The sequence below is a fragment of the Podarcis vaucheri genome (assembly GCF_965113315.1).
Source record: "Podarcis vaucheri genome assembly, chromosome: 10".
Classification (NCBI taxonomy): domain Eukaryota; kingdom Metazoa; phylum Chordata; class Lepidosauria; order Squamata; family Lacertidae; genus Podarcis; species Podarcis vaucheri.
In genome coordinates this window covers 73,253,898-73,278,036 of record NC_138748.1, presented here as the reverse complement: position 1 = coordinate 73,278,036, position 24,139 = coordinate 73,253,898, and the positions used below count along the sequence as shown (strand labels likewise).

At 48.2% G+C, this 24,139-nt stretch overlaps 2 protein-coding genes across 3 annotated transcripts in view; both read right to left on the bottom strand.

Annotated features, from left to right (window-relative positions):
* MAPK8IP2 (mitogen-activated protein kinase 8 interacting protein 2) overlaps nt 1–2,870 on the bottom strand; it is a 65,067-nt gene extending 62,197 nt beyond the window's left edge. Inside the window, exon 1 of the mRNA XM_082238779.1 lies at nt 2,733–2,870. Within this exon, the coding sequence (XP_082094905.1) occupies nt 2,733–2,797 (65 nt within the window). The 5' untranslated portion in view covers nt 2,798–2,870. The remainder of the gene's footprint in view (nt 1–2,732) is intronic.
* A 7,837-nt stretch (nt 2,871–10,707) lies between these two features.
* LOC309541454 (uncharacterized protein) lies at nt 10,708–23,978 on the bottom strand. Of its 2 annotated transcripts, XM_082239332.1 has the most exons (6): nt 23,744–23,939; nt 22,420–22,575; nt 19,507–19,608; nt 18,498–18,623; nt 14,552–16,439; nt 10,708–12,510 (listed from the first exon to the last, which is right to left on the bottom strand). In XM_082239332.1, the coding sequence occupies exons 2-5, from the start codon at nt 22,573–22,575 to the stop codon at nt 16,296–16,298; spliced, it is 528 nt and encodes a 175-aa protein (XP_082095458.1). In that variant the 5' UTR covers nt 23,744–23,939; the 3' UTR covers nt 10,708–12,510; nt 14,552–16,295. The 2 variants fall into 2 exon arrangements, with proteins under 2 accessions (XP_082095458.1, XP_082095459.1); XM_082239333.1 differs by lacking the exon at nt 19,507–19,608 and having other exon boundaries at nt 23,744–23,978.
* Between the last annotated feature and the right edge of the window lie 161 nt (nt 23,979–24,139).

Sequence of the window (24,139 nt, the reverse complement as noted above, 5' to 3'; positions counted from 1 at the left end):
ACCCTGAGCCCGGCTCTGGCCGGGGAGGGTGGGGTATAAATAAAATTTATTATTATTTATTACTATTATCTGTCCATTTGTCAGGATCTGCAAGGGAGACTCTCTTAGTTGTTCTGCATGTCAATAGCCAAGGCCTACCATGTGGCAGCATAAAGGAGAACTTCCTCAGTTGCCAGGCTTAACCCTTGGAACGTCCTCCACTCTACCTTCTCCTTGCACCTTAAGATGCCTGTTGGTTATCTAGCTAGGCTTTTGGTGGACTTCACTGCCAGAGCTGAACTTTATATAAGCTGGCCATGGGGACTGGGGTTGATGGGAGTTGAAGGCCAAAACATCTGGAGGGCACACCAGGTTGAGGAAGGCTGCAGCTCTCTTAGCCCTCAAATGATCTATTCTGCTATGTGAGCTCCTGGAGGTGTTGGAGGAATTAAGTAAGAACCTGCCGGATCAGGCCAAAGGAGGCCAACAGAGCCCAGCATCCTGTCCTCACATTGGCCAACCAAATGCCTGTGGGAAACCAACAAGCAGGATTCGGGCATCAGAACACTCTCCCCTCCCTGCGGTTCCCAGCTGCTGGGGTTTAGAAGCATCTCTGCCTTTGACCGTGGAGGCAGAGCAGAGCTATTGTGGCTGGGAGCCAACAATAAATAGCTTTATCCTCCACAAATTTGTTTGATCCTTTTTTAAAGCCACCCAAGTTGGTGGCTCAAGAGGCAGGGAGTTCCATAGTCTCCCCAGCACATCCACAAACATCCATTCCTTTGGTAGGTGCATCCTCTCTCAAAATAAGTGAAAAAGTCTCAAAATGTAACTGCTGTTAAAAGGAAGGTCATCGCAGAGCCTGCTTTACCTAGAGAGGGATACGATGCTCTTGCGCTTTCACATTTGAGTATGAGAATGGCAGACATCATGAAAGACCCCCTTCCCACCTCCTCCTTCAGATAAGCAGCGGATGAGAGCCATAGGCAGCCAGTCATCTCTCTCCTCAACATAGTCCACACCTTTTGGCCGCCTCACCACCCCCAAATGCTCCCTGTGGGCCCATGTGACAACCTCCAGGGACCCCTGGACATCATCTCTTCCCCTTGACCTGACCTGCGATGGTTGCTGGAGTCCAGCACAGTCCTCACCCGACACAACCTTGGAGGTTGATGCAAGGAAAAGCATCCCTTGGTTTCCCCCCCAGGACCCTCACACCCGGAAGCTCCACCTCTCCATCTCTAGAGAGCCCCACAGAACAGACACCAACTCCTAACTTCCTCTCCCTTATTCAGGAAGCCCAAGATTTGCTTCCCCATCTCCAGGGTGACGCCTTTCCAAGCACTGATGATGGAGAAGTAGGCTCTAAAAGCAGCAGCAGCAAACGCGACACATCACTATACCAGCTCGGCAGCAGTTACCAGGGGTTACAAGAGGAACGTGCTGGATCTCCCCGCCCCTGGGGGGAGGCAGCAGGATCCCCTGTGGCACCCTGCATCAAGGTGGATCTGGCTTCCTGGACTCAAGAGATGGGGGTGGGGAGAGAGTACCTGGCACCTCCCAGGTACCCTGAACATCACCAATGCTTTTTAGGCCACGATGATGCCCTGCACAGTTAGGGACCTCGTTCCCTGATGCAACTCCCCAGGTGTGGGGCCTCACATCAGCCACCTGCTGCCACCTGCCCATGGAACCAGGTGTGGTTCTTGCCTTAATAGAGCCCTGGGCAGTGGGCACAGCTACTGTTTGGCATGGCCAGGCCCCTTCCTCTTCCACACCAGTACTTTGGGAAGGCAGGAGGCCAAGCCAGGAAGCACCTGTTCCCACGGCCTCCCAGATCCATCTAAAAGAGGCCCATCTCTGCAAATGGGATCCAAGGCCCCCAGTGGGGACAGGAAGGGAAGAAGGAGATAAAAGCCTGGAGCGTGAGAGAAGGGGGGGGGGAGGTTCGAGGGATGGCTGGGGCTTTGCCAAGGGATCCACTTTGCTTGCAAAGCAGCGGGGCAAGGAGATTAATCAAGCGAAATCTGCTGGGTTTGGCAACAAACACATTAAAGGATTGGATGGATGGGAGGAGGGGGAGGCAGAAAATATGTGGGGGAGCTTGCAAAGCTCTGCACGGTATTGATCCCAAGGGCACGTTGGGGCGGGGCAGAGGGGGTGGCGGCTTCCAGCGTTGCAGCAGTCTCTGAATTGGGAATTCCCCAAGGGACACCCCCCCCCAGCCCCCGAAAACAGCAAGGGATGGATCCAATGGGGGGTTCTCAGCACGGAAGGGATGAGGCCAGCCCTTTGTAAGGGTAGGCCGGGGGGGGGCTTTGCCTGGGACCCGAAGCAGGCCCAGAGTCTGGTGGTAAGAGGTATGGGGCCGGCCCAGGCCTCCGGGACGAGGCAGAGCCCAACAGATGCTCTTCCGAGGGGGGTGGGCGAGAGCCGAGAACAGCCAGGCCTTGGGGGGTATATTTCCCCCTGCCCACTCTGTCCTCCTGGGGTCGAGAGCCTGTCTCTACGTCCTAGAAGGCCTCGGGGGCAAATGTGGGGAGGCCAACCTGACGACACCCCCTACTCATTGCAGGCTGAGCTCCCAGCTCTAGGTTAAGGACACCCTCCAGCCCCCAACCTCGTCAATCAGGGGTGGGGTTTGATGCCGTGCGGGGGATTCCGCGCCCGCCCTCCCGCCCCCACTCGCCCACCCCCGGGCACCTCGGAGCTCGGCCGGGCGGGGCTGCGCCATGCCAAGCGCGTCGGCTTACCTGCAGCCCGGCGGGGAGAGCGAATGGAAGGTGGAAAGCGAGAACATCTCCGCCCGATCCGCCATCTTCTCCGCGGCGCAGCCGAGCCGGGCTGCGGCTGGGGCTGGCGGGGCGCACGGCAGGGCGAGGCTGTCGGGGGCCGGGCGGGGCGGCGGCGAGGGCCGGGCTGCGCTGGAGAGGGCAGGCGGGCAGGCGGGCGGGCGCTGTCACTGCGGAGGCTGCTGATGCTGGTGCCCGGAGCCGCTCGCCACTGCAGCCATCACGCGCGCTCCGTCCGGCAAGGCCCGAGTAAACAGCGGCCGGGGGGGGGGGCGGAGGAGGGGGCCGCTGGCTGCGGAGAGGAGCGGAGGGAGGCGGCCTGAGCCAATACCCACCAGCCCGGCGCTCTCCGGCTCGACGACGCCGGGGGAGGAGGGGCGAGGCTCAACAGCGCCCCCCCCAATGCAGATGCGGCGCCGCTATAGCAAAGGCGGAGAGGGAGGGGAGGAGAGAAGGACTCGCGCCCTGAGCCTCCGATCCCCGCCTCCCCACAAGACAAAGGAAGGAAGGCTTTGGGTGAGCCGGTCTACGGAACCTCTCCTCTCGCCCCCCCCCCCTTTTGGGGAGGTAGGGCACCCCACTTAGCAACCTCCCCGCTTCTCCGCCACCAACCGCTCCGCGCGGAGCCTGGGAGGAGGATGGGGAGCTGTCCACCGGCTCTGGTGCTGAAGCAACGGCCGTGGGGAGCTGTCCGTGTGCCCGGTGCTGAAGTGGGAAGGACCGCGCGCCACCGTGGGCGAAAGGGCAACCTCCGGCAGGCCTGGGTCTCCTACGCCTCTATGTACGCAGCGAGGGTCTCCATTCTCCCCAGAGAGGGGAAGGAGCTGAAAAAAGGGGGGTATCGTACCCCTGGGGCTGGGCACTATTTGGTTTCCCCTGGTTTGCCAGCATCTCCTGGAGAGAGGTGGCAATGTGGGCGTCCCAGCTGCCCCGTGACTCCTCCCCGGGGAGGCGGGCGCATTGCCATAGTGATGCAGCCGATGGATAGGGATGTATCTGCAAGCCTGCTTCACGCCCGGTGGTTTTCTACACGGGGGTGGGGTATTTTAGGACCAAACAACTTGGAGGAATCTAGGCCAGCCCGGCTGCTGAAGGGACTGGCCTCCTCGTGGCAAGAGCCATTGGGTGGCTGTTTGGATGAGAGACATGCTTTGTGGCCTCAGGCTCGGTTGTCTGTGCAGAGCTCCCAGGAGCCTCAGGTGACGTCTCCGGGTTGCCAAGGTGGTGCTTGGTGGCGGCAAGGCGGGCGGCCCTTACATCCAGGGAAGGGCACTAGCTGCTCCCTTGGGGCAGCGGATAGGCTGCTCTTGGCAGCGTGACGGACACATGCGATGGCCAACCTGCACCTTACGCCGACCAGCCTCCTCGGCTGCCAACACTGATCTCATCACCACTCAAATGATAGGGTCATCAGAGCTGTCAGTTTGGATGAAACACTGGAATGGGATGAGGTGTCTGCCCACACAGCACCCTGTCTCTTCACAGCAGCACCTGATGCTCTAAAGACATCTGGCAGTAGTCACAGAAGCACACACTCATAATTACTTCAGTGTAAGAAATGTGTAAGGGATGCGGGTGGCACTGTGGGTTAAACCACAGAGCCTAGGACTTGCTGATCAGAAGGTTGGCGGTTCGAATCCCCGTGATGGGGTGAGCTCCCGTTGCTCGGTCCCTGCTCCTGCCAACCTAGCAGTTCAAAAGCAAGTCAAAGGGCAAGTAGATAAATAGGTACCGCTCCGGCGGGAAGGTAAATGGTGTTTCCGTGTGCTGCTCTGGTTCGCCAGAAGCGGCTTAGTCATGCTGGCCACATGACCCGGAAGCTGTACGCCGGCTCCCTCTACCAATAAAGCGAGATGAGCGCTGCAACCCCAGAGTCAGCCATGACTGGACCTAATGGTCAGGGGTCCCTTTACCTTTTAAGGAATGTGTACACCAGTCCTCCATAAGGATATGAGGAGAGAGCCTGCAGGGTCAGGGAAAAGGGGGCCCAACTAGTTGTGATAAGAATTTTAAAGTCTTGTTGTTGTTGTTTAGTCATGTCCGACTCTTCGTGACCCCCTGGACCAGAGCACTCCAGGCACTCCTGTCTTCCACTGCCTCCCGCAGTTTGGTCAAACTCATGTTGGTAGCTTCGAGAACACTGTCCCACCATCTCATCTTAGATATATAATAAATGTTCATAAATGCACCAACCAAGCACGTACATAGATCAGCACAGGAAGACCAACCTGAAACCGTTTTTGTTTCTTAAACTGACCAAATGTTTTCTCTGCATGGTCAAAGGAAAATGGAAAAGCCTCCCCATTGTCTTTTCCTTCACAAATCCTGTCTTAAGGGTATATCTTTGAATTATAGGGTGAGCCTGTGACCTGGCTCAGGAACTAAGTAGTTATCATTACAAAAGATTGGCCAGGCTCCCCAGGGTATCCAATCAAGTGAGCATTAACAGGTAGCTTGTCAGACGAGATAAACAACACACTCAGATTTCTGCTGTAGACCACCTTTTCTGTGATGTAGGTATGATGTTTGTGGGGGTGGTCTTGGACTCCAGGGCAGGGAATTTAAAATGTCTAAATAAGGGCAGGCACACTTTTGTTCTGCGTTCCTCCTCCCTCCTGCGTGTGGTGAGCGAGGACCCTGTTACAACAGATCAATAAAGATCAGGCTTACCAGCGGCTTTGCTTCTCAATATTCTCTGGTTGGCCTCTGTTATTTTCTCCTACCAATAGGGAACCAACATAAGGACTCTATACGGGCTCTTGGATACCCCATAAGGGAAAAGGGGCAGGTTGATTTTGTTTACAACATAGTCCAGCATCTCCCAGTGGCCAACCAGATGCAGGATTTGAGCACAGGAGCCCCTCCCCGTCCTGTGGTTTCCAGCAACTGGGATTCAGAAGCGTTGCTGTGAAGGCACAGGACAGACACCACGGTTAGTAGCCATTGTCGGCAGTGTTGTTTTTTGTGATATTCCTTAATAATAGCTCAAAAACTTCATTCATTTATTTTTTTGCGGCTTTGCCAAAAAAATTTCAACAACATTGGCAAAACAAAAACAAACAAAAACAAAAAAACCTTTGCCAATAAATCTGTCTGGAATTTCACTGTTTTGAACATAGCAATTCTGTCCTGCTTCAGTAAGACTTCACTTGAAGTTCTGTAGTAGTAGTAGTAGTAGTAATAATAATAATAATAATAATAATAATAATAATAATAATAATAATAATAATAATTTATTACTTATACCCTGCCCATCTGGCTGGGTTTTCCCAGCCACTCTGGGAAGTTTCCAACAGGAGATTAAAAATACATTAAAACATCTGTGCCTGGTTCTGGGTTCTACCGGTCAAAAAGGAAATTAAAAAAACCTGGAATGTGTGTGACAGAAGGTGGCCTGGAGACCAAATCCTATGAGGCAAGGCTGGAGGAGCTATAGAATCGTAGAAAAGAGACCTGGGCAGAAGGTTAACCCTTCACAAGGTTGTTTGAAGGCACTGCTGAGGGTTGCTGCTTCATGTACGGTAGAGGGAAGGAGGTCACTCCACAGTGCAAAACAGAGAACGTCCGTTTTCAGGTCACCACCCTGATAAGGTGGTGGTGCCATGAGAATTTCCCCATATGAACTTCGCAGGTCTGTGCAGCGGCAGGAGGTATTTCGGGTCCCCTGAGCACGGATTTGTGTGTTAGCATCAATACCTTGAACATGTCCCAGTCGTTCGCTCAGCACCAGTCTAACGGTTTGCTTTCTGGCTTCTCTTACCCATCCTTGTATGTTTTTGGCTGCTTTGCTTGATGGCCTTGCTTTGCAGGGATTTCTGCACTCCTGGGCCTTGCATCAAATGGGTAATGAGTGCCCCATCTGGTCAAATGGGCCCACCAAGAAGAAGACCCTGCCTTGAAGGTACTTGGATCCAGTGACAAAAGGACCCCTTTGCTGCATCAGGCAAGGCTCCATCTAAGCCCAGCATCATGTCTCCTACTATATTTGGAATTTAATTACTATATTTGACACCAGGAAGTTTTCCCCAGGTAAGGCTGACCTGTTTCCGCTCACTGTTCCTCTCCCTATACGTTGGCTCACCATCTTGAACCACCTGGGACAATCTGTTCTGGCAGTCTCATTCCAAAGAGCCCCTCCTGTGGTTCTCTGCTGGTGGCACACTGGGATCTGCTGAGATTGGGGGAGGAGCTGGCTGCAAGGAGGTTTCACACAGGGAGGGGTGAAGGGGAGGAGGAGGGAAGGCAGCACCGGGGCAGAAAGTTCTCCTGCTCTCAAAGAGCAGACTAATAATAATAATAATAATAATAATAATAATAATAATTTATTATTTATACCCTTCCCATCTGGCTGGGTTTCCCCAGCCACTCTGGGCAGCTTCCAACTGAATATTAAAAACAATACAGCATCAGACATTAAAAACTTCCCTAAACAGGGCAGCCTTCAGTTGTCTTTTAAAAGTAAAATAGTTGTTAATTGCCTCGACATCTGCTGGGAGGGCGTTCCACAGGGCGGGCGCCACCACCGAGAAGGCCCTCTGCCTGGTTCCCTGTAACTTGGCTTCTCGCAGCGAGGGAACCACCAGAAGGCCCTCGGAGCTGGACCTCAGTGTCCGGGCAGAACAATGGTGGTGGAGACACTCCTTCAGGTATACCGGACCGAGGCCGTTTAGGGCTTTCAAGGTCAGCACCAACACTTTGAATTGTGCTCGGAAAGGTACTGGGAGCCAATATAGGTCTTTCAAGGCCAGTGTTATGTGGTCTCGGCGGCCGCTCCCAGTCACCAGTCTAGCTGCTGCATTCTGGATAATTGCAGTTTCCGGGTCACCTTCAAAGGTAGCCCCATGTAGAGCACATTGCAGTAGTCCAAGCGGGGGATAATCAGAGCATGCACCACTCTGGCGAGACAGTCCATGGGCAGGTAGGGTCTCAGCCTGCGTACCAGATGGAGCTGGTAAACAGCTGCCCTGGACACAGAATGGACCTGTGCCTCCATGGACAGTTGTGAGTCCAAAATGACTCCCAGGCTGCACACCTGGCCCTTTAGAGACACAGTTGCCCCATTCAGGACCAGGGAGTCCTCCACACCAGCCCGCCCCCTGTCCCCCAAGAACAGTACTTCTGTCTTGTCAGGATTCAACCTCAATCCGTTAGCCACCATCATCCTCCAACCACCTCCAGACACTCACACAGGACCTTCACCGCCTTTACTAGTTCTGATTTAAAAGAGAGGTTGAGCTGGGTATCATCCGCATATTGATGAACACCCAGCCCAAACCCCCTGATGGTATCTCCCAGCAGCTGCATGTAGATGTTGAAAAGCACACTGCCACATTGGCTGCTTCATAGAATCACAGAATATCACAGAATCTGAAGGGCTATCGCCTGCAAGACAGAGTGAGCTTGCTTTCTGCTGCTCCGAAGGGTAGGACCTGTTACGGATTGGTTACAATACCATCAGTTACATGAAATGTTCAAATTAGATAGAAAGGATAGTTTTTCGGACCAAACTCACAATTCGAAAAAGAACTCCCACAAAACAAAGATAAACTTTTGTCTAAAATGTATATAACCTGTTATTAGAATGGGAAATGGAAGACAAGCTAGTTAAAGCCTCAATGACACACTGGGCAATAGAGATAGGACACAATATAGATTTCAACCTCTGGGGAAATTCAGGAAAAGCGAATTGAAATTTGCATGTTGTTCTTTGAAGGAGAACTACTTGAAAATGATTTACAGATGGTATTTAATTCCGAGTAGGCTTGCTAAAATGTGTAAGTCTGAATCAGATAAGTGCTGGAGGTGCAATGAGGTAGAGGGTATGTTTTATCATATGTGGCGGACTTGTGAAAGGGTAAAAGAATATTGGGAAATGAGCTATAATGAATTGGAAAAAAATGCTTAAAAGTACTCTCCACCCCCCAAAAACAGAGTCCGTTATGTTGGGGATAATTCAGACAGAAACTCCCAGGTATCAGAAAAGGTTATTTATGCATACAACAACTGCGGGTCCGTGTTTTGCTAGCCCAAAAATGGAAAACGAGTGAGGTCCCAACCAAAGAATGGCAACTTAAGTTGACAGAATATGCACAACTTGAGAACTTAACCTATAGAATAAGAAAACAAGAACATATGTTTAGAGAAGACTGGAAAACGCTTACTGAACATATGGAAAATAATTGTGTACAGCTGAAAACCCTGGCAGCATTAAGATAGATTCAACAGTGTAAATACATTTTGATGGATGCAATAATGGAATACTGAATGGTATAGTTTTTGTAAAATATGCAGGGATTTACGATATGTAAAATGAACCATGGAAAGAAAAGAAGGGAAGTCATTGACATCTTAAGGATGTAAATTGAGTATTTGAAATTGTAAAACAGAAAATTTAATAAAAAATATTAAAAAACAAAAACAAATGGCATGAAATATTCTGAATAAACCTTAGGAATAATTTTCTGATGTCAAGAGCTGGTAACACCTGTTCAGCCGTGGAATGGTGCTCCTCAATGGAGATTTTGAAACAGAGGTTGGATGGCATGCTGTCATGAATTCTTTAGCTGTGATCCCTGTATTGCAGAGGGTTTGACTTAGCAGGGGTCAGCAAACTTTTTCAGCAGGGGGCCGGTCCACTGTCCCTCAGACCTTGTGGGGGGCCAGGCTATATTTATTGGGGAAAATGAACGAATTTCTATGCCCCACAAATAACCCAGGGATGCATTTCAAATAAAAGCACACATTCTACTCATGTAAAAACACAGTGATTCCCGGACCGTCCGTGGGCTGGATTGAGAAGGCGATTGGGCCGGATCCGGTCCCCAGGCCTTAGCTTGCCTACCCATGGACTAGACTGACGCTCAGGGTCCCTTTCAACTCTTTTTATCTAATTTTTATCAATGCACAACACACAATGCCTGACTGCACTTCCCCCTGATGCAGTTTGGCTTCACTGAAACCACCCCCTTTTTTTTTGCAGGTGGGGCATCGCTTTGCTGCTAGGAGAAAACAACAGCAGCCTGGTGGTTAGGAAAGTCACCTGTACAGGTGGGAGGGGAGGAGGCCCAGCTGGCAGGCATCTCTGCTCCAGTGGGAGAAACATGAAGGTAAGCAACCAAGCAGACCTGTGAGTTCGGCACTTGTGTGAGGAGCCGGCTCAGATTTCCCCCTTGCTTGAATTTACAAACGCCAGGAAGAGCGATCTCAAGTTCACTGCACATTCTTCATTGAAGGACAACTACCTGAAAATGATTTATAGATGGTATCTAACCCCGAGCAGACTTGCTAAAATGTTTAAGTCTGAATCAGATAAGTGCTGGAGGTGCAATGAGGTAGAGGGTATGTTTTATCATCTGTAGCGGACGTGTGTGTGTGTGTGTGTGTGTATGAATACGATTTTCTTTTCTCAAAATAAGTATCCATTTTCCAATCCCCCCCCCCCCCCGTTGACTTCCCTCAACTACCATTTCTGGTTTATTACATCAGACGATACATTCTGCTGTTTATATACACTATTATGTTATCACATTGTTTTACTTCTTGTTCTCTGTAAATAAAGTTGTAAATGTTTATTTAAATCCTGCCAATGAGACTATTTCTATATGTGGTGGACTTGTAAAAGGGTAAAAAAGTATTGGGAAATGATCCACAATGAATGGGGGGGGGAGTACATTTCCAAAAAACAAAAACCAGAGTCCTTTTAGATGGGGATAATTCAGATAGAAACTCTCAGGTGTCAAAAAAGATTATTTACGTATGCTACTACTGCGGTCTGTGTTTTGCTAGCCCCAAAATGGAAAACTAGCAAACAAAAAATGAAAAAAAATAATAATGGAAAACTAGCGAGGTCCCAACCGAAGAATGGCAACTTAAATTGATGGATTATGTGCAGCTTGCAGATTTAACATATAGAATAAGAAAACAAGAAGAACATGCGTTTAAAGAAGACTGGAAAATGTTTACTGATTATTTGGGTGAAGGTTGTGTACATTTAAAAACATTGGTAGCATTAAGATAAATTCAACAGTGTAAACATGTTTTGATGGTGTAACAACGGATTACTGAATGCTTTACTTCATGTAAAATATGCAGGGGTGTATGGCATGCAAAATGAACCACGGAAAGAGAAGAAGGGAAGTCATTGATTTAAGGTTGTCTAAATGATTATCTTGAAATGTAAATTAGAAAAACTTAATAAAAACTATTTTTTTAAAAAACGAAAATAAAAACCCCAACTTTCTAGGTAAACAAATTTAAATATAATAATAATAAAGTTTTATTTATACCCTGCCCAGAGCCAGGCTCAGGGCGGCTAACACCAATAAAATGACAATAAAACATAATGGGGGGGGGGACACACAAAGAAACAAAAACCAGTTTATTAAAATGCGGGTTGAAATACAGTTTAAAATGCAGCCTCATTTTAAAAGTAGCCCATAGATCAAAACCACAAAGGGAGGGAAACATAAGGGTGAGACTGAGTCCAAACCAAAGGCCAGGCAGAACAGCGCAGTCTTGCAGGCCCTGCGGAAAGATGTCAAGTCCCGCAGGGCCCTGGTCTCTTGTGACAGAGCGTTCCACCAAGTCGGGGCCAGTACTGAAAAGGCCCTGGCCCTAGCTGAGACCAATCTAACCTCCTTGAGGGTTGGGACCTCCAGAATGTTGTCATTTGTGGACCTTGAGTTCCTCCGCGGGGCATACCAGGAGAGGTGGTCCCGTAGGTATGTGGGTCCTAGGCTGCATAGGGCTTTAAAGGTCAAAACCAGCACCTTAAACCTGACCCTGTACTCCACCAGGAGCCAGTGAAGCTGGTAAAGCACTGGATGAATGTGTTCCTGTGGCGAGGACCCCATAAGGAGCATTGCCGTGGCATTCTGCACCCGCTGGAGTTTCTGGGTCAGCACAGTTATGTAGGAAGAAAACCACCTGGGGTATTGGGGTTTCCTTGTATATCATAAAGGAGTGCCAAGTTCCAGGTATTACCCTTAGTATATACAGTCCTTGGAAATGGCTTACCTACAAGATTGCTTTAGTCCCTAGGTGCCAACTTGACAGGTTCCCCATAACTGCACTGCATTTTTAAGAACTCGGCCCTTTCATACAGCAGCACACACTATGGAACTCCTTGCCTGTTCATATCAGCCAGCCCCTTCACTGCACTTTTCTTGGCATCTGCTAATAAATACTTGTTTCGACAAGTATGTTAGATATTTAGGAAGTTGATGCAAGTCTTAATATGTTTTTAGCCTATTGTTTAGCTTTGCGAAAGCCTTACTCTTGTTTATTTTTCTTATTGACTATTTTATTGTTTTATCCCTCTTGTGTAAACAGCTTTGAGGGATGGTTGGGTTTTGTTTGTTTTATTTTTTACAATGAAGTGATGTTTAGATTTTATGAAATAAAAACAGTGGAAATGGCGAGTGGCTGCAAGGAAGAATTAAGAGGCTAATGAAAAGACTGAGGATTAAAAACAGGGATTGCAAATTATTATTTTTAAACAAATTGCTGCTCACTGTTGCCAAGTGGGTCTGGCGCTGATGGCGCTGTCGCAATCTGCCTCTGCTCTGTTATTCAGGCAACGCACTTAGGATTGATTTTTCTGTGCCATTTAGGGCAAGAGAGCAAGCTGGATCAACATCTGTTCAGAAAAGGACACATCCCCAACCAACCAGCTTCCTTCCTTTCCTGGAACAGCTTAGCGCACAGCTGGAGGAGCTCGCAGACCACAACAGCTCATCGCCTGTGTTGACATCTTCTTTTTAAAAAAAAAAAAAAAAAAAAATTATTGGTTTTACAAGAGTTTTTATAACAAACAAACATAAAAGAAAAACAGACAAACAAACAAATATAATTTCAAAATGTCCTTTCATAAACTTCTTTCCTCGGACTTCCCCATACCTCCCCTTTCTGCATCCTCATGTCCAAATTTTATAGCAACTTATAAATGTTTTTTCCGATCTTAATTCATCATAGTCCTTTCTTAATCTAATCTTATATTACTGCAACCCTTTCTCTCTGTAAAATCTCGACATTCTAAACTTCATCAAGTTTATAATAGTTCTTAAGATAAATCTTAAATTTCTTCCAGTCTTCTTCCGCAGTCTCCTTTCCCTGGTCACGAATTCTGCTCGTCATTTCCGCCAATGTCATATAGTCAATCACTTTCATCTGCCATTCTTCCAAGGTGGGTAAATCTTGTGTCTTCCAATACTTTGCGATCAGTATTCTTGCTGCTGTTGTTGCATACATGAAAAAAGTTCTATCCTTTTTTGGCACCAGTTGGCCGACAATGCCCAAGAGAAAGGCCTCTGGTTTCTTAAGAAAGGTATATTTAAATACCTTTTTCATTTCATTATATATCATCTCCCAGAAAACCTTAATCTTCGGGCATGTCCACCAAAGATGATAAAAATTACCTTCAGTTTCCTTACATTTCCAACATTTGTTATCAGGCAAATGGTAAATTTTTGCTAGCTTAACTGGAGTCATGTACCACCTATAGACCATTTTCATCACATTTTCCTTTAAAGCACTACATGCCGTAAATTTAATACCAGTGTTCCACAACCTTTCCCAGTCAGCAGACATAATATTATGACCAATGTCCTGTGCCCACTTAATCATAACTGATTTAACTGTTTCGTCTTGTGTATTCCATTTCAACAGCAAGTTATACATTCTTGACAAATTCTTAGTATTGGGTTCTAACAATTCTGTCTCAAGTTTTGATTTTTCCACCTGGAAGCCAATTTTCCTGTCTTGTTAAAAACCTCCATTATTTGATAATAGTGGAGCCAATCTTGTACTTTGGGTTTTAATTTTTCATGGCTCTTTAATTTCAGTTTCTCTCCATCCTGTTCTAAGATCTCACAATACTTTGGCCATCCGACCTCCATATTAACTTTCTTGTGGGCCTTAGCCTCTAAGGGTGACAACCATCTAGGGGTTTTGTTTTCCAACAGATCTTTATATCTCATCCAAACATTAAACAACGCTTTCCTTACAATATGATTTTTAAAGGCACTATGCACTTTGATTTTGTCATACCATAGATATGCATGCCAGCCAAATGCATTATTGAAACCTTCTAAGTCCAAGATATCTGTATTCTCGAGGAGCATCCACTCTTTCAGCCAGCAGAATGCTGCTGCTTCATAGTACAATTTTAAGTCCGGCAGGGCAAATCCCCCTCTTTCTTTTGCATCTGTTAAAATTTTATATTTTATTCTGGGCTTTTTGCCCTGCCAGACAAATTTCGCAATGTCTTTCTGCCACCTGTTGAAACAGTCCATCTTGTCAATAATCTGCAAAGTTTGAAATAAAAATAACATTCTAGGCAGTACATTCATCTTAATCACTGCAATTCGGCCTAACATTGACAATCTCAGATTTGACCATATTTCTAAATCTTTTTTAATTTCTGACCAACATTTTTCATAATTGTCCTTATACAGATTCAAATTTTTAGATGTTAAATTAACCCCTAGATATTTCACCTTCTTAACCACCGTCAGACCTGTCTCTTCTTGAAACTTATTCTTTTCCATATCTGTTAGGTTTTTCCCTAAGACTTTAGTTTTTTGTTTATTCAATTTAAATCCAGCTACCTGTCCAAATTGTTGGATTATTTCCAACACTCTTTTTGTACTAGTGTTTGGCTCCTGCAAGGTCAAAACAAGGTCATCTGCGAACGCTCTTAACTTATAGTGTTTGGTTCCGACCTTTACACCTTTAACCTGCTGGTCGTCTCTAATCATGTTCAGCAACACCTCCAGGACCGCCTGTGTTGACATCTTCTGCCAGGGGTCAGCAACCTTTTTCAGCCGTGGGCCGGTCCACCACCCCTCAGACCATGTGGGGGGCTGGACTATATTTTGGGGAAAAATATGAACGAATTCCTATGCCCCACAAATAACCCAGAGATGCATTTTAAATAAAAGGACACATTCTACTACGTACCTCTCCTGGTGTGCCCCGCGGAGGACCTTAAGGTCCACAAATGACAATATTTGGGAGGTCCCGAGCCGCAAGGTGGTTAGATTGGTCTCAACTAGGGCCAGGGCCTTTTCAGTACTGGCCCCGAGTTGGTGGAACGCTCTGTCACAAGATACTAGGGCCCTGCGGGACTTGACATCTTTCCACAGGGCCTGCAAGACAGAGCTGTTCCACCTGGCCTTTGGTTTGGACTCTGTCTGACCCTTACGTTTCCCTCCCTTTATGGCCTTGATTTATTGGCTACTTTTAAAATGAGGCGGGGTATTTTAAAAAATGTATTATTTATTTATTTATTTTTTATTATTACTCATGTAAAAACACGCTGATTTCCGGACTTTCCATGGGCCAGACTGAGAAGGCCATTGGGCTGCATCCGGCCCCGGGCCTTAGTTTGCCTACCCCTGTCTTATGCAGCCATCGCTCTGCACATTAAACCAGCCACAGGGTCATGGAAATAAAACCACACAGAGCCTGGCAACCAGTTGCACATAATGGCTGTGAGACAGAGCACCCAGGATCCAGAGGGGTCACTGTGGTTGCAGAGGGGCACATTTGTAGATAAAACAACAAAGACCCTTGCAGCGTCTTTGTGATAAACAGGTTTATTTGTGATGAACTCACCTTCTCAGATACATTTCAGCAGAGGCATTTTGCTGGGGCCTGGGTGGTGCACTCTGGGTACCCTTGAAATGACACAGAGAACTCTAGGATTGTGTGAAGCCACTTTTCATGCCCCCAGCACTGCTGCTGCTGCCCAAGAGAATCGCCTGGGCTGCTAGTATATTTGGGGTGGGGCAGGGAGGCTAAATCCAAAGGACATTCTGGCCACAAAAGGCAACACAGCTTTGAGCTCTGGGCTTTTCAGTCCATTTGAAGCTGGAGTAGATTTCTGTAAATTAAGTGAGTATATTGAATTGGCAAAATTAACTTCAATTATAAGATATCAATCAAATCAAAAGTTAAGAATGGAGTGGAAGTATTTCGAAGATTAGATGTCAAAATATTGTTCTAAAAACAATAGGCTTAGACTAAAAATAGTCTAATAGGCTTAAACTAAAAAATGTAAGCAATAACAAAACCAATAAAAAAAGAAGGAAAAATCAGAATTTAACAAAAATAATTTATTATAGAATGCAAGGGGAAAAGGTAGAAAGAAATATAAACAAGTCGAATTGCTGTGGAGGGGAAGTGGAGGGTGGGTGGTGGGTTTTATAATTATGCAGCTGTTGTAATTTAGATATTATATTTTATGTGAGGGAGTCATTGGGAATTTTGGTTATTATGTATATATGTTAAGTTTCAGTAAAGATCTTTGAAGGGGGGGGGAATAGATTTTTGGCTTTATTTAAGACCAAGTCTGGACCACGGAGGTGAGATGAGCTGCAGATGTGAAAAGACACCACCTTCTCTGCTGAGCCCAGCTCAGTTCCCAGCCCTTGTGGCACCTGTTGTGTTTTGATTTGTTTACCTAGCAGATAAGCAGACACAATCCCGAAAGAGGACCTTCCAATGGGCCAGGAAGGTCCAGCGTCAGGGGCGAGGCTCTCCTCCCGCCAGCAGGAGGTCCAGGTAGGCCCCTGCCAGAAGGTCCTCCTGGCGAACGCCCAGCTCCTTCATCAGCTGCCGGGCCACCTCTTCGCCATCCTGGGGGCTCTGTTGCTCCTGAAGAACCACCTACGGGGATGGAACAGAACCTAAAAAGAGGCTGGGCCCTTCCAGTCCACCGTCCTGCTCCCACGTTGCCCAACCAGATACCCCAAAGGCAAACCCACAAGCATAATTTGAGCACAAGAGCAGCTGCTCCTTCCTGAGGTTTCAAGCAACTGGGATTCAGAAGCATTTACTGCCTCCAAAAATGGAGGCAGAGTCTAGCTCTCCTGGCTTGTGGTCATCGCTATCCCTCTCCCCCTCCATGAGTTTCTCCAACCCTCTTTTAAAGCCATCCAAGTTGGTGGCAGCGAAGGCCATTCCACGTAACGTGTTGTTGGGACGTCTTCCGTGTTTCCCGCACTAAGGGGGAGATCCCTTGGGGGAGTCGAGTGGGCTGGTCTACCAGTGAGGTGGAAAACCTAGACTGAAGCCAGACTGAGTGTGCCTGTCAATAATAATAATAATAATAATAATAATAATAATAATAATAATAAGTTATTATTTATACCCCGCCCATCTGGCTGGGTTTCCCCAGCCACTCTGGGCAGCTTCCAACAGAATAGTAAAATACAATAATCTATTAAGCATTAAAAGCTTCCCTAAACAGGGATGTCTTCAGATGTCTTCTAAAAGTCTGGTAGTTGTTTTTCTCTTTGACATCTGATGGGAGGGCGTTCCACAGGGCATGTGCCACTACCGGGAAGGCCCTCTGCCTGGTTCCCTGTAACCTCACTTCTCGCAATGAAGGAACCGCCAGAAGGCCCTCGGCACTGGACCTCAATGTCTGGGTAGAATGATGAGGATGGAGACGCTCCTTCAGGTATACAGGACCGAGGCCGTTTAGGGCTTTCAAGGTCAGCACCAACACTTTGAATTGTGCTCGGAAACGTACTGGGAGCCAATGTAGGTCTTTCAAGACAAGTGTTATATGGTCTCAGCAGCCGCTCCCAGTCACCAGTCTAGCTGCTGTATTCTGGATTAGTTGCAGTTTCTGGATCACCTTCAAAGGTAGCCCCATGTAGAGCTGTCTGTGGACAGGTAGGGTCTCAGCCTGCTTACCAGATGGAGCTGGCAGACAGCTGCCCTGGGCACAGAACTGACTTGCGCCTCCATGGACACCTGGGAGTCCATAATGACTCCCAGGCTGCGCACCTGGTCCTTCGGGGGCACAGTTACCCCACTCAGGACCAGGGAGTCCTCCACACCTGCCCACCTCCTGTCCCCCCAAAACAGTACTTCTGTCTTGTCAGGATTCAACCTCAATCTGTTAGCCGCCATCCATCCTCCAACTGCCTCCAGACACTCACACAGGACCTTCACTGCCTTCACTGGTTCTGATTTAAAAGAGAGGTAGAGCTGGGTATCATCCGCCTGCTGATGAACACCCAGCCCAAACCCCCTGATGATCTCTCCCAGGGGCTGTATGTAGATGTTGAAAAGCATGGGGGAGAGGACAGAACCCTGAGGGACCCCACAAGTGAGAGCCCAGGGGTCTGAACACTCATCCCCCAACACCACTTTCTGGACATGGCCCAGGAGGAAGGAGCGGAACCACTGCATAACAGTGCCCCCAGCTCCCAGCCTCCATCTTCAAAGCAGAGTCTGCTGCAGTCCTGGTAGGGTGGTTCTGGATGGGGCCTCATCAGGTCTTGGCAGGGCGCTGCAGCGATTAAACAAAAGCACCCCTATGCTGCCCCCTCACCTGTATAGATAATATAGAGGACTCTCTGCCAAACTCCATAACTAGAACCCAATTTAGCAAGACGGTTTGATTTGGTTTCTTGGCTTCTGGTTTCCTCGCATCCCTTGCCAAAAGAAGCTGGAAGAACTCTGCCTGCACTTCTGTTCAGTCCCCCTGACCTGCCTAGATTTCTTCCGCCTCCCCTCGGATCTGCTACCTTGACCAGATTCCTCTCCCCTGGTGCAACCAGATCCCACTGGGCATTTATTCCGCTTTGCTCCTTTCTCCAGGCCAAATCCTGCCTTCGGTCTCAACTCCCAAGCCTCTTGTCTGAGCAATGCCTCCCTCCAGGGCCAGATTTCACGTCCGCCGGTTGACCTAGCACTCCCAGCTACCCTCACCTCCAGCTCCATGAAGTCGCCCAGCCCTTCCACGCGATCCACATGGACGCGGGTCTGGCCCACCAGGTAGAGGCGCCGCTCCTTCTTCACTGTCCCCTGCACCCCAAGGGCCTGGGACAGCACAGCCTGCAAGGGGAAGAGCGAGTGGGGGGTCAGGCAGAGGGAGAGCAGCATTCACACATGCACATATCAGGTTCTCCACCAGGTCTACCAACCAGCCTGCGCATGCCACACGAAAGGTCCTGAGTTCGGACCCTGGTTGAAAGGCTCTCAAGGGAGGAGAGCTGGGAAAGGGCTCTCCTTCTCTGCATCTCAGGCCTTGGACAGCAGCTGCCAGTCAAAGGAGGTCAGCGGCAGCATTATTATTCGCTGGGTTCATATCCCACCTTTCTACTAAGGCACCTGTAATGTGTATGGGTTGCTCGTGCATAAGTTGCCGCCTCTCCAGGCTTTGTTGCCTTGCTAAACCTTTCAGTCTGGGCAGCCCTTCACTTCGTGGCTGCCTCAGTCGCTAGCAGAATCCGTCAGTGGGCGTTTCTTAAATCTTTTCCAACATAAAACTTGTTTGACACCCAGTCTCCTCCTACTCTCCCTGCGCGGAAGTCTTCTGCGCAGGGTGGGCGTGGGTAGCGGAGGACCCGTGCTCTCCCCGCTGGCGTCCGGTGAAGAGTCCTGGAGCCCTCTCGCTGATTCCCCCATCAGCCCCTCTATATCCCTGGTGTTGAGCTGATTTGCTTCCCCATCTGCGGAGCTGCCTCTCTCCCTGCTGGGCCCTTCTCCAGCATCATTTGAGAGCCTTCCCTCCACCTCTAGCTTCGATGTCAGTTCCCTGACAGCACCCAAAGCAGTTCTGTGATACCTTGGTTCTCAAACGCCGAAAACCCGGAAGTAAGTTGGCGGGGTATAAATTATTATTATTAGGGATCCCCCCATCCAGGTGGGCTGCTGGGAAACATCCAGGAGCCTTTAGAAAGCACAGCGAGAAACAGCTCCCCCCCCAAGGAATTACCGTAAGCCCGGTGGGATCATCCGTGGGTGAGATGGCATAATGTGAGAGCTTGGGGCCTTCGGCGTCAGGGCGATTATAAAAGACCAGCTGCCCACGGCCGTCCTGGGAAGAGAAGATTTGGCGTCAGCCCATGGGAGATGAAACAGCTGCCCCCGAGATGAAAGGAAGTTCATGGTATGACCATTTTCATTCATCAGGATGTGAAGTATGCCCCTCTTTTCCCCCTGCACCGTCCTATTTCCCAGAATTCAGCCTGAGAAGAAATGCAACATGCCACAAATGGATTCCCTCCCCCTCCAGGGCGGTGTATAAATAATAAAATTATTATTATTATAATCTCATTTTTGCAAATGTAGCTCTTCTTTTCTTTTTCTTTGCAATTTTCAATTTTATACACTTCAATAAATTTACAATCATTTTAACATTTCTTCCTTCCCCCTCTTCTGCAGTTCCTTAAATTTATTTTTTACATTTTCTGCATATTCCAAATTAGCTTATTCATTTATTCTTCTACTTTAAATATACATTCTTATAAAACTGCAGGTTATTGCAATAATCCTGCCTACGTTCTTATCTGTTTACAGTGTGTTTGTAAATATTCAACAAACCATTTCCATTCTTTTATAAACAGTTTGTTATCTTGATTTCCTATTCTTCCGGTAAGTTTCGCCATTTCTGCGTATTCCCTAGATTTTTGTATCCATTCTTTTGCTTCTTTCCACTTTTGGGCGAGTGACAGTCTTGCTGCTGTTGTCGCATACATGAATAAATTTCAATGCCTTTTATTTAGTTCTGTCCTTATAATTCCTGAAAGAAAAGCTTCTGGGTTTTTTTACAAAGGTTATTTTAAGCATCCTTTTCAATTCATTATGCATCATTTCCCAGTAACCTTACTACATATGATAAAAAGAACCTTTTTTCTCTTGCAAATGTGGCTTTTCAATCACCACTGCCTAAAAGGAATGGAGATTTTTCAGCTCCCCACCTGTAAAAATGGGTCCTGGCCTCTCCCTCACAAGATCTTCCGGAAGAAAAATCATACGAGTCCACAAAGCACTCTGGAAACTGAAAGGATCCTTGAGAAGAGATTTAAAGTACTACTAGAGATGGGTATCAGGCTCTTGACTTCAACCGTTGCCTAGTTCTGAGCTAAGAGAACTCCAGAATGGCCTCACCCTTGGACTGACGACAGATTTCCTGTCTAATAATTTATCCACCCACCTGCAGAGTTTGAACTTTGGTTTCCTGGAGCCTGACGGCTCACTTGAGGTCAGTCCAATAAAGCAGGGGAAATCGGGCAGCAGCTGGAAGTTCAAGGCCAGGGCTGGGGACCCGTCTTCAGCTCAAGGGCCACATGCCAATGGTGGGTGGAGCCAGAGGCGAAAGTGGGTGGGGCAATAAAAAGAGATGTTTACCTGTGTGCAGTAAAGGTAAAGGGACCCCTGACCATTACGTCTAGTCATGGCCGACTCTGGGGTTGCGGCGCTCATCTCGCTTCATTGGCCGAGGGAGCCGGCGTACAGCTTCCGGGTCATGTGGTCAGCAGGACTATGCCACTTCTGGCGAACCAGAGCAGCGCACTGAAACGCCGTTTACCTAACCCGCCAGAGCGGTACCTATTTATCTCCTTGCACTTTGACGTGCTTTCGAACTGTTAGGTTGGCAGGAGCAGGGACTGAGCAACGGGAGCTCACTCTGTCGCGGGGATCCAAACCGCCAACCTTCTGATCGGCAAGTCCTAGGCTCTGTGGTTTAACCCACAGCGCCACCCGCATCAATGGTGGGTGGAGCCAGAGGTGAAAGTGGGTGGGGCAATAAAAAGAGATGTTTACCTGTGTGCAGTAGGTACACACAAAACAACTCTCTCTATCGTCTGACCCAGTGGTTCTGCAAGGGAGAGAAGTGCCACATTAGTGTGGCATTGAGAGTCAAGGATAATCAAAGAAACATTCAAATATTTCAATGTAGTATAGCATAGTATCATTTATTATATAGATAGATATAGATATATTCAAGAGCACTGGCCATTCTTCTACAGTTCTCCATGTCATATTATTGTGAACAGGGATTTTCAACTCTGACCAATCTGAAAGCTTAGAAAAGACAAAGGCTTCTTTGTGTAGATGAAGAGAGTTTATTTGTCTCAAATTAGACCTGATATTAGACCTGAGAGCTGTACCATAAAGAAGGCTGATCGCCGAAGAAGATCAAACCTCTCCATTCTTAAGGAAATCAGCCCTGAGTGCTCACTGGAAGGACAGATCGTGAAGCTGAGGCTCCAAGACTTTGGCCACCTCATGAGAAGAGAAGACTCCCTGGAAAAGACCCTGATGTTGGGAAGGATGGAGGGCACAAGGAGAAGGGGAGGACAGAGGACGAGATGGTTGGACAGTGTTCTTGAAGCTACCAGCATGAGTTTGACCAAACTGTGGGAGGCAGTGGAAGACAGGAGGGCCTGGCGTGCTCTGGTCCAGGGGGTCACGAAGAGTCGGACACGACTAAACAACAACAACAAGACCTGATATAAATGGGATTATCTGGCAAAAAAGCAATCTCACTCACATCTCTCATTGAGTATGTATGCATATTTAAGGTACATACGTAAGAGGCTAGTTTATAATTATATTTTGGGAATGTTCATGTTCTTATGCAGTTGCATCGTTTTATACCCCTGGATGCCCCATGATTATATTCTAAAGAAGTTGTGTTCTGCGTTATAAATCAAGCACTGCTACGAGTTGTTCCTTTTTGTTTTCCCATGTATTTCTTATCAATTTTAAAAATTGGTGTGGCGCAAGCTAATTTTTATTCTGAGAACCACTGCTCTGACTAGACAAAGAAGCAGATTATCAGAGTTCAGAGACACCCTCCATCTAAGCACGGAAAGACTCCCATCTGTGTTGGCTCACTCACCCTGAAGTCCCGAAGTTTCAGTCGCCCGTTGGGGGCAGGAAAAAAGGTGTCTGTCTGAAGAATGACACAGCCTGGGGATCCGCTCAGCCGCTCAGCGTTCCTTAGTAGCTCTACCCGGTCCCGAACCCGCGCCTTGATCTCCACGTTTGCTGGCATCTGGAAGAAAACAGTGACGTTCAAAAGAGGCAAATAAGCTTATCCAGTGCAGGTGTTTTCAAGGTCCTGGGAAACTCTTTGCAAATCCTTGCACACCAAGGTGTCCCACTACCCAAACCACAGGTCTGCCACGGAACAAGCATTGCAGAGAATTCTCTCATTGTATGCAGGGAGCTGGTCAGTTTCCCTGTTGCCCCAAGGCAGGTGAGTTTAGCAAAATCACCCTCTGGCTACGAACCTTAGGAACCTCAGGGAGAAGAATTTATATACAAAAAAAGATTTGAATACTGCTATATTCTAAAAGAAAAATATATCAAAGCAGTTTACAGCAATAAAACCATAAAACCGTAACATAAAAGCCATCAAGAAGTTAAAACAGTGTGACGCGGCAGCTAAAAAAGCCAATGCAATTCTGGGCTGCATCAATAGTACAGCATCTAGATCAAGGGAAGTAATAGTGCCACTGTATTCTGCTCTGGTCAGACCTCACCTGGAGTACTGTGTCCAGTTCTGGGCACCACAGTTCAAGGACACTGACAAACTGGAACGTGTCCAGAGGAGGGCAACCAAAATGGTCAAAGGCCTGGAAACGATGCCTTATGAGGAACGGCTAAGGGAGCTGGGCATGTTTAGCCTGGAGAAGAGGAGGTTAAGGGGTGATATGATAGCCATGTTCAAATATATAAAAGGATGTCACATAGAGGAGGGAGAAAGGTTGTTTTCTGCTGCTCCGGAGAAGCGGACACGGAGCAATGGATCCAAACTACAAGAAAGAAGATTCCACCTAAACATTAGGAAGAACTTCCTGACAGTAAGAGCTGTTCGACAGTGGAATTTGCTGCCAAGGAGTGTGGTGGAGTCTCCTCCTTTGGAGGTCTTTAAGCAGAGGCTTGACAACCATATGTCAGGCGTGCTCTGATGGTGTTTCCTGCTTGGCAGGGGGTTGGACTCAATGGCCCTTGTGGTCTCTTCCAACTCTAGGATTCTATGATTCTATGAACACAAAAAACGGCGCCGATTTGTTGTTGACAAAGGACAGCTGGACATAGAAAGGGCCCCATGACCTTCAGGAGCTTAGGGCCTCATCCAACCTGAATCCGGCCCTGCCCCCCCCACCTCACCCCATACTCTATATCTCAAGCACTGGGGGTGCAGAAGCTGAACCCACCGTCAGTCCCAGAAGCTTGGTCGGAGCCCCCAAGCCCGACCCCGACTCGCCTGCGCGTTCCCACAAGCACTCGAACACGTGTCTCCCGCGCCTAGGCTTCCCTTCTCTCTGACCGCTGTGATTGGCCCCCCGCGCCAGAGGCGGATCTGGAGCGGCGGCTCCGGATTGGCCGCGGGCTTACGGGGTGGGGTCTCACCAAGGCCGCACCCACCTCTCCGTCACCAGCTCGGTCGACGTTGGCGCCGCGAGTGGCCAATCAAAGCCGGAGCCAAGGAGGACGCGCGGCGAATGAGAGCGAAAGGGGCCGTCCAAGCGACGGAGAGGCGATTGGGCGGGCCGGGGCCCGGTGGGTGGGGCGAAGGCCCGGCGCGTCCGCCATTGGCCGAGGCGCTGAGG